General features: G+C 42.6%; 1 protein-coding gene across 3 annotated transcripts in view; it reads left to right on the forward strand.

Annotated features, from left to right (window-relative positions):
* The window catches only part of BORCS5 (BLOC-1 related complex subunit 5), an 85534-nt gene extending 71356 nt beyond the window's left edge, over positions 1 to 14178 (forward strand). For all 3 annotated transcript variants that reach the window (XM_036909670.2, XM_036909649.2, XM_057491674.1), the window contains one exon: positions 13491 to 14178. In XM_036909670.2, coding sequence (XP_036765565.1) covers positions 13491 to 13721 — 231 coding nt within the window. In that variant the 3' untranslated portion in view covers positions 13722 to 14178. The remainder of the gene's footprint in view (positions 1 to 13490) is intronic.
* The last annotated feature ends 4201 nt before the right edge of the window (positions 14179 to 18379 follow it).

Raw genomic sequence — 18379 nt, forward strand, 5'->3', positions numbered from 1 at the left:
ATGTGTCCCTAGAGCTTGAAGCAACAGTTAACTTTTTTCTGCCCATGCCGACAAACTCTGTTTCCATATTGTAAGACTTTAGATGCCATCCTGGCATCACCACACAGTTCTCATTCTGCACTCGAGTAAAAGAGCCTCTCCCTTGTCTGAGGTCATATCGACCCTTACTGGACATGCCCCTGCAGGAAGGTAAGGCGGCAGCCAGCCCGCTGCCCGGAGCACCTGGCCGCATGCATGTGAAAGTGCTCTGCAGGACTGTAAGGAGCTGTGTAAATAGAAAAATTGTTTTGGGGAGTAAAAGTCATCTATTTCAAATGCAACAAGACCAAGGAGGAGGTGATGTGATTTTGTAGAAGTATGAGTGTTAGTGGCACAGTTAGAGCACAATTTCCGTAATGATTTTGTCCTCTATCCTAAGGTACCTCGGCTCTTCTCTCTATCGCCCTCACTGAGACCTAGGTTCTCTGTGAGCAGCCACTCACCTGCTTGTAACCACTTAGCTTATAATAGCCTTAGTTGTATTCTCCAGAATCCTCTAAATCCAGACTGCTCTCTGGCCTCCACTCCTGCTCCTTGCCTGCTCCTGTGTGCCCTGTGCCCAGTGAATCCTATACTCCCAAGAGTGTCTGCCAACGGCTCATGCATAAAGCATTCCTGGTGCCCTTGGTCAGAAGGGATGTCCTGTCACATCTCTCCTCTGGCACTCTGGCAGTGTTTGCTGGATGAGTTTGTGTGGTGAAGTTGAGTCATCCCCTCAGCTCTCTGCATGCATAGTGACATGGGCTGCAGGCTCTCACATGTCGGGAGGGGTTGTCCAATGCAGTGTTTAGGAGCACAGACTCTCGGGTACCCTGAGATATCCTGCATTATCAGTATCGTCATCGTCATCATCATCTTATATTGGGTATCTCCTGTTCTTTCTTTCTGTACAGCCTTTCGTTGTGTAGTCATCTTAGGTCAGGTTTTAAAGTATTGAATGTGTCACTAAGATCATACAAACTTACTTTTATTTCCCTTTATCCTGGACTTTGGAAAGGAGAGTCTAGGTTACTGACGTGGCTCCCAGATTTTCTTCATCATCTAGGCATTCCACATACCAGCATGGCTTCTCCAAATCCTCTCCTTATGTAGTAGTAATGGTACTCATAATAATACACCTGTCATTTTTCATGTTTACTGTGTGCCAGCCTTGCATAGGCGTTTTATGTACCTTATCATCCACATCTGACAGACAAAGAAACTGAGGTTCAGAGACCTGAAAGGTAAGCCATTCAAGGCTATAGAGTTGTCAGGTAGAGCTGGGATGGCAGCCCAGCTCTGAAATCCATGGGTGAGACTCCAAAGCACATGCTTTTTCTACTATTCTTTCTCTTCGATTCAGTATCCAAAAGGCTATTCTTTCTCAGCTCCTCCCTTGTTCATGCACAATGCTCACTTTCCCCAACCCAATAATCCTTTATAATATTCCCTTCGTAGTTTCACAATATACTTTTATATGTCAAGGGCAGTCCTGGTAGAAAGCAGCCACACTTAAATAAGTAACCCTGAAGACCCCTCGGGTACATCTTTAAAATGCCAACTCAGCCTACTCCGAGGCAACTTTCTACATTCCCCACTAATGGCTCTTTTGAGAAAGAGGCCTTTTACCAGTATTTCAGAAGACTGTGCAGGGAAGGTGGACAGACAGTGGACTCATGCTGAGGGACTTCATACTTCCCTGCTTCCACTCTGGAAGGACTGCAGGCTCCTTTAGTTACCAGAGAAAAAGCAGAATGGGCTTCTCAAGGAGTCAAAAGACTTTCTGAGGTGGTCTGTGTGCCCTTAACTAATTAATATGTTGCATAGAGTCCTGAGAAAGCTCTCCCAGCAGACAGGGAGGAGTAGAATTTCTGTCTGGCCTCAGGCTTTTATCTTTACCCTGATTTTTTTCTTTCACTGGTGTGCTGTTTTTCAGGGGTCCTCTGTAGCCCTTTTCTCAGGCATGGAGAGGGCAAGGGAAACCAGCCTGACTGTAGCAGATTCATCTTTGGGAACTCCTTAAAGGTTTAGAGATTTCCCTAATGCCTTCCCTTCTCTACGTAGCAGAGGGTAAGAAAGTAAGAAGGCATAAGGCAAAGTTGGGCATAAGGCGAAGTTGGGCAAGTCATAAAATAATTATTGGAACAAAGTGATGCAATTCAGATTCCTGAGGTCCTGGTATCTCTTAATCCTCCAGAAGGACCCAGATAAAATTTGCTTCTTTCCTGAGACATTTAGATATATTGTTTGAACAAAGGAAGCAGGGTCACTTCAAAATGTCCATTATGTGGTAATCAATGATGTTCAGCCTGTGGCGTAACTAATGAAAACACTGGCGACAGTCTACCCATTGTTTGTCCCTTGCGCAACAGGAAATGGCGGACGAATAAGGAGCTGGCAGAGGCTGACGTAATTCCAGAAGGAAGCAGAAACTGCGCACGCTTGACTGATAGCCTACTAATTGCAGATCTGGGCCCACCTGAGTAGGTTCCTATTCCTAATGAACATGGAAGTATTTGTTTGATTTGACCTTGTTTGATTTGACCTTGTTTGATTTGACCTTGTCATTAGATTTGACATCAGTGAACGATAGATTTTTGTTTTCCTTTTGGACAGAAATGGTGGCTTGGAAAACTTCGAGATCACGGCTTTCACACACAGTTATAATTTGTTGACAAGATAGAATTAACTTTGGAAAAGGAAATGTCAGTGGCCGATTTTCTTTGCTTGGGACAGTTGACAGTAATGTCGGTGGTCCCCGGACTCAGGAGACCTGAAGTCCAGTCCTGGCTCTGGCAGTGCAAGCTGTGCAGACTGAGGCCAATTGCTTAACCACTCTGGAGTGGTGCTAATTGTAAAGTGAGGGGTGGGGTTGACTGATCTCTCCAGACTCTCGCAGCTCCGTGTTCTAAGCCCTCTTGGCAAAGTCAAGGATTGTGAAATGCTTGTACAAATGAAATGTCAGCATACAATGTGTGCAAACAGACTTGGCCAGTGAAAATGTCACTCAACTTTATCTGCTAACAAAAATTTATTCCCTTTGCTCCCCTCTCAATTTTTGTTTTATGAATATTCATGTTATATCTGGTAATTTGTTATTTTTCTCCTTAAGTAAATATTGGACGTTATACTAGAAACACAAGTGTTCTTTTACCCCACTTGAAAACTGTAAAAATTGCCATTTAAAATTCATCTGCTAAGGATTTCTAAAAGGCATTGAACACCTTGCTCAGCATGGTATGTATTTAATTGAAATTAACTGATGTTTGAGTTCATTAGCTCTGCAAAAATGATAGGTGAGTTTAGGTACAAAAGCATGGGTTTGAATTCTGGATTCATTGCTAATACTAGCTATGTGACCTTGGGCATGTTTATGATCTTTGAATCTCTCAAGTCCACATCTCTAGTAAGAGAATGATAATTTCCCTATAGGACTGTTGTGAGAAAAAGATAATGTATATATAGTATAGTACATAGGACAATACCTGACATTTAATAGATACTCAATGGATAGCTGTTGAACTGATATACATTATTACATTAATTATTAAAACTGGGGAGTTACTGATGTTACATACTGTGGTCTGTGTACCTAGTCATCCTATCATGAGGTGTGTAGATTACTAAAAGAAATACTCCCACTAGTACGGATTTCAGTTTTTGTTTTTATAGACCACGTAGACTGAGATTTGCTAGAGGGGTTTCTCTTCTTGTCTGATTTGCAAATCAAAGGTGTGATATGAGAATAAATGGCAAGAGTTTACTCTTATAAGCCTATCATTGCAAACTGTTGTCTCAGAAACAGGGTCACTTCAAAATGCCCTGTGTGGTAACTGGTGCCATTTAGCTTGTGTGTAATTAATGAAAATATCTGCCCATTGTTTGTCTGTTGTGCAAGAGAGAGGCATCTTAGAAGAGATTCCCACAGAGAACTCCCAAATCCTGTCAGAATGGTGATCTGGAGGAGGGAAAAACCTGAAAGCCTGAAAACATATAGTTGACCCAGAAAACTTATTTTCTGCCACCTAGTGTACCTTAACCTTCATAATCTGTCTGAGCCCCCAGTGGAGGTCAAGTAGTGACAGTGTAGTTGGAGTAGAAGCTGGAAGGGGAGCTAGGACATGCCACGCTGGGGTTGGTGTCAGGGGCATTCCACTCTCTGATGCGGAGACAGCTAATAATGTGAGTCAAAGACAAAATCAGGAGGCAGTGTGACAGATGAAAGCTAGAGCAGCTAAGCCCACACACCAGGTTCTTAGAGTGCAATAAAAATCTTAAGAAGAAGGTGCTCCAGGCAGAAGCAAGATTAAAAAGGCTGCCATTGTTGGGTCAGTTTAAGCACAAGCAAGAAAAGTTCTAGGAGATTGCTGAGAACCCAATTTAGAGGTACTTCTCTCCCTTTTGTAGTGCATAGTTCAGTGGTTTTAGTATATTCACAAAATTGTGCAGCCAGCACCAACATCTAATTCCAGAACATTTTCATCCCCCTGAAAAGAAACCCCATATAAATGACTAGTCATTCCCCATTCCCCATTTTCCTAGCCCCCAGCAACCACTCATCTACTTTCTGACTCTATGGATTGCCTGTTCTGGGCATTTCATATAAATGGAATCACATAAAATGTGGCCTTTTTTCCCTGGCTTCTCTCACTTGGCATAATGTTTTGAAGGCTCATTCATCTGCTCACCTACAATCAGTATCACATTCCTTCTTATGATTGAATAATATTCTCTTGTATAGATATACCACATTTTGTTTACAGATTCATCTGTTGATTGACATTTGGGTTGTTTCTGCTTTTTGGCTATTATGAATAATGTTGCTACAAACGTGTGTACAAGTTTTTGAGTGAATATGTTTCAGGTCTTGTGGGTGTACTCCCAGGAGTGAAATGGCTGGGATGTTTAACTTTTTGAGAAACCCACAAACTGTTTTTCAAAGCACTGTACTGTTTTATGTTCCCACTAGGTGCACCAGTGTTCTAATTTCTCCACATCCTCACTGACACTTGTTACTGTCTGTCTTTTTATTTTAGCTATCCTAGTGAGTGTAAAGTGTATCTCCTTGTGGTTTTGATTTTCATTTCCCTAATGACTGATAGCACTGAACACCTTTTCATGTATGTACTAGTCATTTGTGTATTTTCTTTACAGAAATGATGAGCTATATTTGCAACACCAGATTTTGCCCTTGGGACAGTGCTAATTTATATAGTTATGCTAACTGCTGTCTAATCAGGAAAATTGGTAATTCTGGGATTCAGAACATGTTGAAAGGGTGAAAATTTATGTAAAACACTGAAGCTTTATGTAAAACTTTATTGTAAAACAAAACCTTTGAATGTGGTCATGTAATTTGGGAATTTCTTAGCTTTGTTTTAGTAGCATGAAAAATCCAAGCATATATGGCCATTCAGTGGAATTTGTTACAATAATATAACCTTATATTTTTATAGCTCTGCTTTGTTTTTGGTCACTCTTGTATATATCATCTAGTTTGTAATCATCATAACAGTGCTGTGAGATGGGATGAACAGGTATTGTTATTGCCACTTTAAAAACAAGTGGAGACTCAGTTTGTGATTTGTCCAAGGTCGCACAACTAATAGGATTTAACAGCCATAAAAAGGAATGTGATACTGATGTAGGTGAGAAGATGAATGGGTCTTAAAAACATTATGTTAAATGAGAGAAGCCAGGTACAAAAGGCCACATATTATGTGATTCTATTTATTTGAAATGCCCAGAACAGGCAATCCATAGAGTCAGAAAGTAGACGAATGGTTGCTGGTGGCTAGAAAATGGGGAATGGGGAATGACTAGTCATTTATATGCGGTTTTTTTTTTTAGGGGGATGAGAAATCAAGCCTTCTGACTTCTCTCTTTTTATGGTGATGAATTATTAGCCATGTCAAGGATTAGAGTTGGTGGAGCGCTGAGCCTACATTGCTAAAAATCAGTAATATGCTCATTTCCAACTAGACATTTGAGGTATGGCCAAATGCCCACACATTGTTATTGATCTTGTTCATTATTTTTATAGCTATAAAATCTTATGAATTGTCAATTTTACATTTAACCCCTTTAACTAAAAAAAAAAAATTTTATAATAAAACAACAGAATTGTGTATCACTGTGTATTCATTACATTTGAGGGCATAGGGGATGTCTGTCCAAAGGAAGAACGAGGCAAGGTTGGCTTTGGAATGTGAGAGGAGGAGCAGAGGGCCTGTGGTTAGCTGGCCTTGACCCCATGGGGCCCCTGCCTTCCCTCTCCCCCCAGCCATATTCCTAAAGTGACATCTTCAGGAAACAGGAAATTAAATGTAGAATGAGTACAGAGAGAGGGAACTATTTATTGAGATCAAATAAAAATTGACCTTTGGCTTTATTTAACTGAGAGACATCATGTTAAAAGCTGAACATTATTACTTTGAAAGGGTGAGAGGGGTGAGTGACTTTTTTTTAATGTAGCTTCAGTTATGTTCTTAAAGCAATCTCTGTTTTTAACGTTTTTAAAAAATTTAAGTAACTTTGGGATAGAAAAAGCAATTGATCACATAGAGTTAATTTTGTCAACTGTGGAACACAATTTACCTGCTCATTTTTCTTTTGGCCCATGAAAGAGTTATTAAACATGCTTTTGACCATCTTGCACCTGTCTACAACTTAAGGCTTTAGAATTTAGAAGATGTGCAATGTCTTTATGAAGCTCTTATTGTTGTATCATGTATCTTTTCTAACTTAAAACTCTAGGCCCTTGTAGTGTGTATCACTACTTTGAAAAGATTACCTTTACTTTGAAAAGGGAAATCACATCAAGTATGTAGACATCTTCCATAGCATGATACAGCTGTCCCAAACCAGCATGAAGCTTATTTTACCAGGAAATTTTATGTAACAAAATTTTGGAAGCAATGTACTCTTGTTGGAGAAGATATTGTCTATTAAAGCTCTTCTGCTTGCTTTCAAAATTTTTTTTTCAAATTATACATAGAGTCTCATTTTTATTACTGTATCACTCCCATTTTGAGGCAAAGCATGAGTGAACAGCATTTATTACTTCAGAAGGAAAAAGGCAAATTCCCAAACAATATAGTTAGAAGCAGAAGTAAGGTAGTGTTCAAATTGAAAGCCTAGTGACAAATAGAAAGTAAGATGTCAAATATTTATATTAAATTTAATTTATGGATAGTCTGCATATCGAATATGAATCACTGTACACAAATTACTATAAAAATGTCATGTTTTCTACACATATTTGAAAAATTGCATGGAAAACAGAGACCCTACTGTAAATACAGTGTTTATTAATACAATTGCTTTAAAAAATTTTTTGAAAAATATATACATATATGTACACACATATATTTTCATGTTACGATGTTGGGTAATAGCACACAAACAATGGCAATAGTTATTCTTTCTCATTGCTGAACATACAAATCAAAAATACATGGAAGGACTTGTAGGTAAATAATGATTTCAGTTCTTACATAGTGTGAAAGGTTTCTGTCAGGGAACTTTGGGATGAGTAATGTGACTCTGTGGTGAGATTTTCAGTAGCAGAAGTTCAGAGTGAAGATAAAACATGTCAGCAAAAAACACAATGGTAAATTGTCCTCTGAGTGATTGTGTAACAAGCCCTGAAGCTGGTTCATGGAGCAGCAATGAGGCACAATAAGCTCCCCCTGCCTTTATTACAAAGCTGTATTGTGTCTGTTCGGATACCTTAAAATGCCATCATTCTTTCTGCCTCTACTACATTTCTTACCTTGCTTTTCCATTCTTCCTGTAAAGGAGGTTTCTAAACATAGTTTCTCTTTCAGTTCACATATATGATATAATCTCCAGAGCTCTGTTTTTCTAGGGGCCCATCATAGGTGTTTGGTACATGTTACCTCATTGCCCCTCTCATCGACCCTGTGAGGTAGTTACTACCACAGTCCTCAATTTAAGGACAAAGAAGCTGAGGACCAAAGAGGTTAAGTAGCCACAAAAGTAATCGGTCATGTGCAGAACCAAGATTTTGACCCAGTTCTGACAATACTGTCTTCATGGAGAAGCTATATATATGTATAGTTGGTTGTAAAACTGGAATTGTTACTCATCCTCACATTAATTCTTTGTTTATTTTGTTGTCCTTCGAAGCCCTTCCCCTTCTGAGAATGTCACTCAGCTCACACTCAGGAATGCTTTCAGATGTCTAAATAGGTCATTTGCAGGATCTGGTTGGTTAGCTCACACCAGAGATGAACATCAGCCAAGGGGTCTAATGGCAACTGAGTCCTATTCTGCCTCTCCGGCTCAGTCAGGATGGGAGCTTCCAGAAACAGGTCCCTCTTGAGGTTAGGCGTGCAGTCTCAGTGGGCATTGGTGTCATGAATAGCTGCTTTTCATTAGGCAGCAGTAACTACACCTAGAAATGAAGGACGGATTCAGGTTCGTCATGGAGTGAGCTGGAGTCCTCCGGAGTCCTCCGAGTGACTGGAGAGCCGGCCAGTTCTTTCCCTCCCACACTGTGTCAGGGCGCCCAGCAAGAGAGCTCCGTTGAGACAACTGGCTGGGTAATACCTAGATACTCTTTTCTTTCCTGATCTGTGGTACCCATAGGTACAATCTTCAGTCCAGGTTTAATCTTCCATTCCTTGTTTCCCCTTGTCCCAAGAGAGCCATATCTCGTTTCCAGATAGTCTCCTACAGGACTCTTCACTGGCCCTCTCTCCCCTGCTTTTCTTCTTAATAAACTCAGTTGATGTCCAGCTGATTAGTTGGAGGCTCACTTTCCTGAAAGGGCTTTTAATTCTTTTTTAAACATTTTAAAAGTTGGTTTTTTTCCCTTATAAACTTAATTCATGTTTTAGTGAGATAAAAGCCCCAGGGCATCTTCTGAAAAAATCCCAAATCTGGAAATTCTTCTTAATATTCAGTTGAGAGTTCTTTATGTATTCTAGATACAAGTCTATTATCAGATATATGCATTGTGAATATTTTCTCTTAGTTTCTAGCTTGCCTTTTCATTTTCTTAATGGTGTTTTTTGAAGAGAAGTTTTACATTTTGGTGGAGACCAATTTAACCATTTTTTTTCTTTAATGGTTAGTGCTTTTTGGACCTAAGAAATATTTGCCTACTCCAAGATAGCAAAGGTTTTTCTCCTGTGTTTTCTTTTAGAAGTTTTATGTTTTCGTTTCTGTGCTTAAGTCTGTGATCCATTGTATGTTTTTATGTGTGGGGTAAGGTATAGGAGTCCAGGGCTGTTGATTTTTTTTTCCCATATAGATATCTAGTTGTTCTAGCCCGAACTTGAAAAACTTTTCTTTCCCCATTGAATTACCTTGGAGACTTTTTTAAAAAAATAAGTCAACCATGTATGTTTAGATATCTATTTCTATGCTCCTCTCTCTGTTTAGTTTCATTGATCTGTATGTCTATGTACCAATACCACACTATCATGATGACTGTAGCTTTATAGTAAGTCATGAAATCAAGTACTTAGTAAGTCTTGAAACTTTGTTCTTTTTCAAAATTCTGTTGGTCATTTTGTGTACTTAGAAACAGCTCATCAAATCCCTACAAAAAATGCCTTCTAGAATTTTGATTCAGTTTGCAATTGAATCTAGAAATCGATTTGGCAGGAATTGACATCGTATTGATACTGAATCTTCCAATCTATGAACATGCTGTACTTCTCCAATTTGGGGGATCTCCTTTAATTTTTCACAGCATGGTTTTGTAGGATCAGTATATAGGACTTGTACATATTTTATTGAAATTTTTCCCCAAGTATTTCATGTTGTTGTGATTGTAAATAGTATTTTTTTTTATTCCATCATCCAGTTCCTCATTGTAAATATATAGAAGTACAGTTGATTTTTGTATATTGACCATGTATCTGGCAACCTTGATAAACTCACTTCTTAGTTTTGGGTAGATTCTTTTAAGATTTCCTAGGCACACTATCATGTAATTTGCAGATAAACGCCCTTTTATTTATTCCTTTCCAGTTGCTGTGCCTTTTGTTTCTTTTTATAAACTTATTGCATTGGCTAGGACCTCTAGTACTGTGCTGAATAGAAGTGAAAGTTTGCCATTCTAGCCTTGTTCTTGATCTTAGAGAGAAAAGTGTCTTTTACCACTAACTATGATGTTAGCTATAGGTTTTTCATAGATTCCCTTTATCAGATTGGGACAGTTGCTTTCTGTTCCACCTTTGCTGATGTTTTTCATAATTGAATTTGTGAAATGCTTTTTCTGCGCTTGCTGTATTATATGATTTTTAACCTTTATTCTGTTGAAATGACAAATTACTTTGATTTTCAGATGCTGAAAAGCTTGGATCCTTGAGATAAACCTCTTGGTTACAATGCATTATGGTTTTTGTATATTGCCTGATTTGATTTGCTAATACTTTGGATCTGATTCTGCCACTAGATTAACCAGGTGGGCCAATAGGCTGCACCATCCATATCAGATATTTGAAACAAGTCAAATACCTGGGAAACAAGTCTTCCAGGCCTAGGACTGCTCCCATCTGTGAAGTCCTCATGAACCCAGACTTCTAGCTCACTGCTCTGCCAACCCAAGGGCATGGCTGTAGTTATTCTCGTGGTCGAGGGGGACTGCATCCACATTCCAGCAGCAGCTAAGAGAAGGAAGGGACCAAGAAGAGGTGCAGCAGAGTGCATGACAGCCAGCTTCTGAGGAAGATGGCCAGAGCTGCCATGAGAGACTTCTACATATACACTCCACTGACTAGGACTTAGTCATGTGGTCAAAGGCAAGGGTTTGGGGTCAAGATTTGCAGAGACTAAAGAGTCATTTTCTGTCTTTAGGAAAATCTAATAGTTTTTCATTTAAACGTTTTATTTTTTTGGAAGTTCCTGAAACAAAGTTATTTGCAACATGTGTTTTCATGAGTTTTCTGGAATTGAAAAGTCATGTTAACAAAGACAGTGGAGAAGAAAAGTGGGGGTGTAAGACAGTGGAGAAGAAAAGTGGGGGTGTAAGTAGTTGTGTTCTCAATGTCTGTATCTCTAGGACCTGTCCTGGCACACAACATATGACAGTAAATGTCAATAACTGTCTCCTGACTGTGTATATCACATAAATGCTTCCTTGTTGGAATCTTTATGCCAAGAAGTAGATACAGAAAAGGTGAATAAGGATATGTTCCAGACTGTCAAAGTGGTAAGATCCAGGATTGTATTAGATACTGTTTTACTGCCTAAAATTATGGAAGGTGTGCTAGAGTAAGTCTGTGCCTGGGGTGCATGGATATATATAAAATGGGGGTAGGGATTAGGGATCTGGAACAGTGGTGCTTCATTTGAGAGAGCAAAGGGCGGGGACATGGGAAATAGGCTTCACTCACTAGTTTTATTACACTTTTCCAGGTATCAAAGTCTTACTTGCACCAAATTAAGACTTTCCTTGCAGCAGTCAGAAAGAATGGGAAAAGATTTAAAAGATGGTAGCTTCTTCATCATGTGATTCAGTGTTCTTTAATCCCATGCCAGGTACCAACTAAGATCTCATGGGCCATCTCATCTCCCTTAGGAAATATGGGTAGAAGGAAGATGCTAGACTGGGGAGATCTGGGTTCTAGTTTTGGTTCTGTCACCGTGGGACCTTAGAGGTCAGTCAACCTCATGTTTCCTTTTCTGGGGTTTCTTTCTTCCATGGACTGTCATGGAGCTGACTCTTGAAAGATACACTGTAAGCATCTATGACCAGCATGCTTGAATTACATGTGCTCATCTAAGCACTAGACACAAAGTGGCTTTGGATATAAGCTCTGGGTGCCGTAAACAGGGGCCCCAGCTGGGTGTGGCAGTGTGGAGGGAAGCACATGTCACTGGAACAAATGCCACCATTTAAACTGGGGGAGGTGGGGTGGGAATGCATGATTGCCAGAGGCCAGAGCCATGAGAAATTAGAGCCTTGGAGGCCGAGGTAGATAAACTAGGTGTCTGCCTACTCTGGTAGAGTTGGGGCGTGTCCCTGCCAGGCGAAATGTGACAACCCAAGCAATTCCTGAGTTCTGGGGCAGGAGGTTCAGTGAGCTGTGCTGGTTCTTGTGAGGATTCCAAGTGGCCCCCATAGCCCCCGCTGTCTCTGAGACGGTGGCGTATTCCTAGGTGCTGGATGGAACTGCCATCCTGCAAAGGCCTGGTGGTTGGCTCTCCCGAGCTCTGTAAGTTACTGGCTCCCTACCTTCATAGTGCCAATGACTGAACAACGGTGCAGAGAACCCCCTGATGTGCAAATTGTTTCCACATTATTTAGAATTTTCCATCCAGATGGGTTTTTTTCTCCCTGAGCCCCCCTCCCGCTAGCTGTCTTTTTGTCCCTAGGGCATTTCAAAACAGCGGGAAGAACCCACTGAGAAAACATAAGCACCAAGTTCTAACAGCTCCTTCCTCACCATTCTCTCTCCCCCACTGCACACAATATAAAAATAGAACTGGTTATTTTTTTCATGGGGCTGACTTTGGTTTGCTATGTGTGTGAGTATTTGTTTTGGTTTTGTTCCTGTCACACCATTTTCAGAGGCTCTGTGGTCATAGGCACTGGGTGCCAGCACTTTGCCTGATGCTGGGCTGGGGAGGGGCCTGTTCCTGGAGTGGACAAGAAGGACTGAAGGGGCAGGTGAACTTGGGGATATAAAGGGGAGTCTTGGTAGTTTGTTCTCTGCAGAGGAAATGATGCAGGCCCACAGTGTGCTGGAGGTTCCCTCCCGCTGCTGTTACCCATATGGGGGACTCCAAAGAACTTTGCCAGGGAAGGGAAAGGGGTCCCAGAGGGACCGAAGCCCAAAACCTAAAGCTTGGTTAATTGGTGGGGAGGGGGGAGGAAGAGTCCTCACAATTTGCCTCTCCAGGCCTGTGGTCCGTGGTATGGTCCTGAGCCTCACCGGCTGGGAGAGCCACCCCTGCCCCTGCAGTAAGGGGCCGCCACGTGGCAGGCCTCCGGGGAAGAGGCGCCGGACTGAGGGACACGCGGGGAAGCACCTGTGTGCCGCGCCGCGTCCTGCGCTGGAAGTGTTCCGTCATCTCATTCTCATAACAACCCTGTAGCTCGGGCATCGGCTCCCTGCTGTTGTGCAGGTGGAGACCCTGAGACAGAAGGGTAAACAGCATCAGCACAAGCGGCAGAGCCTGATTCAAGCACTGGGCTGTCTCATTTCCCAGCCTGGGATTCTTCCTTGTCGGGAGAGAGAAGTCCCAGGGGCTCAGCCGAGTAAAAGTGGCTCACATTCACAGAGCCGGAGACAGTCACTTCTCAGTCCCCATCTAAAGATGGTTCTGCGGCAGCAGTTGAAAAGCTGTGTTCATGAAGGGCTTTTTTAAAACCTGCCAGTCAGCTTCCAACTGACCTTGGGACTCTGAGCCTCATGCTGGACACCCAATCCTCTTTAGATGCCTTGGTTCAACCAGCTTTAATATATTCCACTTCTTTTCCCCCTGTACAGATGGATCTGTCTGTAGAAACTCTCTTTAGCTTCATGCAAGAGCGCCAGAAGAGGTATGCCAAATATGCAGAGCAGATCCAGAAAGTCAATGAAATGTCTGCCATCCTGCGCCGCATCCAGATGGGCATCGACCAGACTGTGCCCCTGATGGAGCGGCTCAACAGCCTGCTGCCCGAGGGCGAGAGACTGGAGCCCTTCAGCATGAAACCGGAGCGCGAGCTCAGGCCGTAGCGCCGCCGTGCCATGGGGACAGAGCCTGGCTCCACCCAAATGCCAAGGACACTGGGAACCGAAGCCACAGGCTCGGTGACCAGGGCTGGCAGCTGGCCGGGGGTCTGGTGCGCCCTGAAGGTGACCCGACGCGGTGCAGCTGGCCTGAACTGAGGCTGCGCCCCACTCTCCTCCATGCCTTTCCTATGCGAAGAACCAAACTAATTCTCAGAGACAACCGAGGCGGGAGCTCTCGATTTATTAGGAATTCGTGACAGAAGTTCTGCATTGGAATTATTTTTATTTTGTGAAGATTTTTTTTTTAATTGAGAATATGTATTGTCTAGGCTAGCTTGTGGAGTGAAAAAAGGGAAAGAAGGGGAGAAACATTTTAAGAAGCTCTGTGTCCTTCATGAAATTTAATGCGCTAAGCTCTCCAGGTTATGAGTTGTGAACATAAAGGACTGATTTAACCAGGTCTGTGTGTTGTTACTGTTCCCACCCTGTTTACATCGTGTCACATCTTTATCTGGAACCCCCTCCTCCTGCCCGGGTGAAATGCCGGCGCTCTGTCACATGCCAGCTCACAGAGGCCTTGTGCGTCGTCATCGGAAACTGAAGGTCTTCTGCACCCTCGTCGGGATCATCTCCCGCTGATAACTGCTTTCCTTGATGCGGACACAGTTCAGGTTTCTTGCCATTACGTCAACACTGGCAAGACTCCTTTTGTAACAAGGTTTTAACCAGTGTTTGTTTTATTAGCCTGGCAAGTGTGGGGTGGGTCAGGCTTTGACAGCAGGCCACAGAGAGCGCCCATTCAGCAGGCATTTGTCCAGCCCCTTTGATGTGCCAGACATTGTGCTGAGGACACAAAAATGGCTGTGTAGTCCCTGCCCTTCTCTGGCGAGAACAGACTCACAATGCTGCTGCACTTCTGCGGGAGTTTAGGAAAGGAGGCAGTTTGAGCAGCCACAGAAGTACTCAGTGCAATAGTTCCCACGTCATGAACGGCCCCGGGGACGAAAAGCAAGGCAGTGGGAAGTAGGACCAAAGTTAAGCGGAGGCCATGAGCTGGGATAAAGGGAAGTCACTGGGACTCGGGTCTCCCCTAGCGCCCTTGTTTCCACCAAACTTCAGGGGGTGTTTTTAAATGTCAAAAACAGCCTTCAGTATATTTGTAAGGTTAAAATTGATCCCACTTTTTTTTAGCATATCTCAGGTAAACTATCTGATTCTAATCTTGGATTTTAATCAGATACTATTCTGTAAGGTTCTTAGAACCCAGAATAAAATGTAGGACCTAAAACACTGGATGATAGAACACATATGAACATTCTACGCTATGTGGGGAAAAAAGTTTTTTGAATTCAGACACAGGAAAGAAACAGCTTCTAGGATTTTTTAAGGACTGAAAACATTAAGAGCATTCATTCCCTCTGAGCTGGAAAGACAAGTTGGAACCAAGAGACGGTCAAGGCAGCACCCACCTTTTTCGGAGGGTGACCTTCCACGCCCATTTCTGCCTTCGCGGGAGCTGATGTCTTTCCTTCCCCGTTAGGAAAGCAGGGTAGAGACACCCAGCAGGAGGAGATGATGTGGTCTGAGGAAGCCTGGGGAACTGGAGGTCAGGAGCCAGCAGTGGGAGCTACGCCTTTAACCTTCCCTGGGCCACATGGTTGGTGAAAGAAGTTTGTGTCATGATGCCTTTTGATGGCAGGATCCTACTGGGGCCTTAATCCATTTCAAGAGCAACTCTTTAGAGGGTATAAATTAAGAAAGATGCTTTGTAACTTAGAAAGAAACCTATTAAGTACCTAAGGATATTCTAGGAAATGTCATGCAAGGGAGGGTCGAACATTCATCAAGTGATGTATCTGCCCTCCGCAGATGTGCAATACCTCTTCTGTCATGTACTTAATTTCCATACAATTGAGGAGCTGGTTCTGGGTGATATTCTAATCCATTAGTCTTTCTCTTCATATGCTGTTTTTCATTTTTCATACTGTTTTAATATTACAACTTCACAAAACATTTTAATATCTGATATGGCTGGACAAGGTCCCACCTACCCTCATGACTAATTTTTCCTAACTTTTAAAAAAATTTCAGACAGGAAGAAAAGCTGAAAAAAATAACACAAGCAATACTCACATTCCCTTCACCTAGAAGAACAAGAAGTGGAATTTTTAAGCCATAACCATCATTGTCTTTGGAGTTCATGGGGTGTCCAGAACTGAGCTCTGAACACAGGGACATGCTCATAGCTTCAAAGAAGGAAAGGCTGGTTGTCTACAGAGCTACAAAAATAGTTCAGGGATCAGGCGCCATCACCCTCACTGCACTCGATACAATTGGCAAATAAGAGCACAGAACAAATAAAACGAGATGCAGATGAAGCCTGAGGATGGAGCTTTCTTGCTATTTCAGAGTTTAATGACGTGAACAAGGCAGAAAGGCATGAAAACCCCCTCAGCCAGCCAGCTCTCCCTCCAACTCTGTCTTCTTACAAAGAAGTTAGACAAAACATGGTATTAACCTAGACCTGGGTCCTAGGTAGATAGTCTGCTTATTACTAGATCAAAGCCAAGAAGAACGGACAAACATATCTTCCGAAAGAACTCAGTATCTGTGGTGTGTGCTGGTGGTGCGGGGTTGTCCACTTGGCCACGCTCAACTGTGTCTCCCAGAATTCCCTGCTCCTTCTGGTTAGGGTTGGCTGCAGAGAAGTTTGGACATTTGGAAGTGCAAGTAAAGCAATAGCCATGCTTATTCCCTGAAAGTCGCCCTGGGTCGGGCCCGGTCGCAGCTCATGCACATTTTCCCACACCACATGTTTGGTGTGGGTGGGCCCCTGGCTCCTGCAGCCGCACAGCGCTCTGCCCCGCAGCTCTTCAAAGTCAAGGGCCAGGTATGATACCAGCTGCTCCTCCATGTCATCTGCAGCTGGGAGGATGGAGGCTTAGAGAAGAGGAGAGGCCAGCATGGCTTCTGGTGGGAGGCAGAGGTGGGTTCCAGCCAGTGTACGGGCCTCAGTTGACCGGGGAAGAAACCACTGGGCGGGGACTCACCGCAGCTCCTGCTGCTCATTGCTTAAGGTCAGTCCCTTTAACAGACCCCTTACTCTACATCTTTCCTGCTGGTTCTCCTCTCATTGAACCCTGACTGCTAACATGGCATTACCTATCCTTTCCTTCCTGAGTATTTTAAGTTTTCTGATGGATTCATAGAATCTTGAGTTGTGCTATTTAAGCAACAGTTACGCTGGATCTCTGTTGATTGGCACCTGATGACCTTTGTGACACTATGGATGCTTCAGGGATCAAGAGGCAGCCTGGGGTCGTCAAAGAGCCCAGGCTGGAAGTTCCCGGCCTTGGTCTTTGGCAGATCCTTCATCTCTCTGAGCCTCAGTTTCCACTTCCCTACACTGTGAGAGGGTCTGGGTGGGCACTCAAGCCCCTTCCAGCTCGAAGATTCCAAGTCTGTGATTGCGATTCTTCACTCTTTAGCAACAGTGAGGAGTGTTTACCTGTTGCCTCTGAGCATTGGCCCTAGGTTTTGGTAGTAACTTTAAATTCTGAGCTCCCAAGGGAGAGAGCTTTCCTTCTTACTGCTAATGACATATTAGGCAAGTGTCCAGTGGCTTCCTTATTTCAAGGACCTGTTTTGCTTATCTGTCAGTCTACTCATCTATGTTTATGAACACTGCTAAATATGCCCTATTCTGGTCTCCATGTTTCTGTAGTTGAAGTGGAAGGTCGGTTGGAAGCTGGCCTTCACCCCTTGTATTCTCTGCATATAAATGTACAATAAATTGTAAATGAATTGTGGGGTTAAGAGCTTGTGATAGTGCAGGTTTCATGGGAACCTTTACAATCATTTTCCAGATTTCATGTCTTTGTTTCCTTCAAAGTTTTATCCTTAGGAAGTTCATTTATATTCTCTGCACTAAGAAAATATTTGGTGAAATGGGTTTTCAGGACTCTATACCCTGAGATAAAGGAGTGCACTCAAGAAAGGTTTTCTGTTGTTGTTTTGATACAAGTATTCTCTAGGTATGTGCTTTTTCCTCTGACGTATGAGAAAGGTACATCATATAGGTATTTACAAACATGCCATTCCTGAGGTTACAGAAACTAACGGCCCTGGGGGAACTGCATGTGCCACTTTTGTTCTCTGTGCTGACTTGTAGTACTTACTTAACTTCGGCATTTCCTTTAGCAAGTCCCAAAGCAAAGCCCGGAATCTTCAGAAATGAGAGCTGTGAGCAAATGTTAGAATTCTAGAGTGGTTGAAAATTTTGTCCCCGATTTATCAGCTAAACCCAGATACATAGTACTCAGTAGGAAATTACTTAGTTTAGTTGATACTTAAGATTGAAGGGTAGAGTAAAATGAAATTTTTTCTTGCACTTCTTAAGTTTCAGATTTTTCTGACTCACAGGAGAATTTTGCTTTTCTTTCCCCTGCTCTGACTTTATTTCCTCTAAGAGCTATGCAGGGCCCCACAGATGCCGCTGTTCGGTAGTTTATACTAACGTTGAATTGCGTGTACACACGAGGCACGTACCTTCCATTCAACGTCACAACCACAGAGGGGAAGGTGACCAGATAACTATTCACATGCTTCAAGCCAAAAACTCAGTAGTTTTTTTGCAACATAGTTGCTGACCAGTCTAGCCC

Source organism: Manis pentadactyla, chromosome 14 (genome assembly GCF_030020395.1).
Source record: "Manis pentadactyla isolate mManPen7 chromosome 14, mManPen7.hap1, whole genome shotgun sequence".
Lineage (NCBI taxonomy): Eukaryota > Metazoa > Chordata > Mammalia > Pholidota > Manidae > Manis > Manis pentadactyla.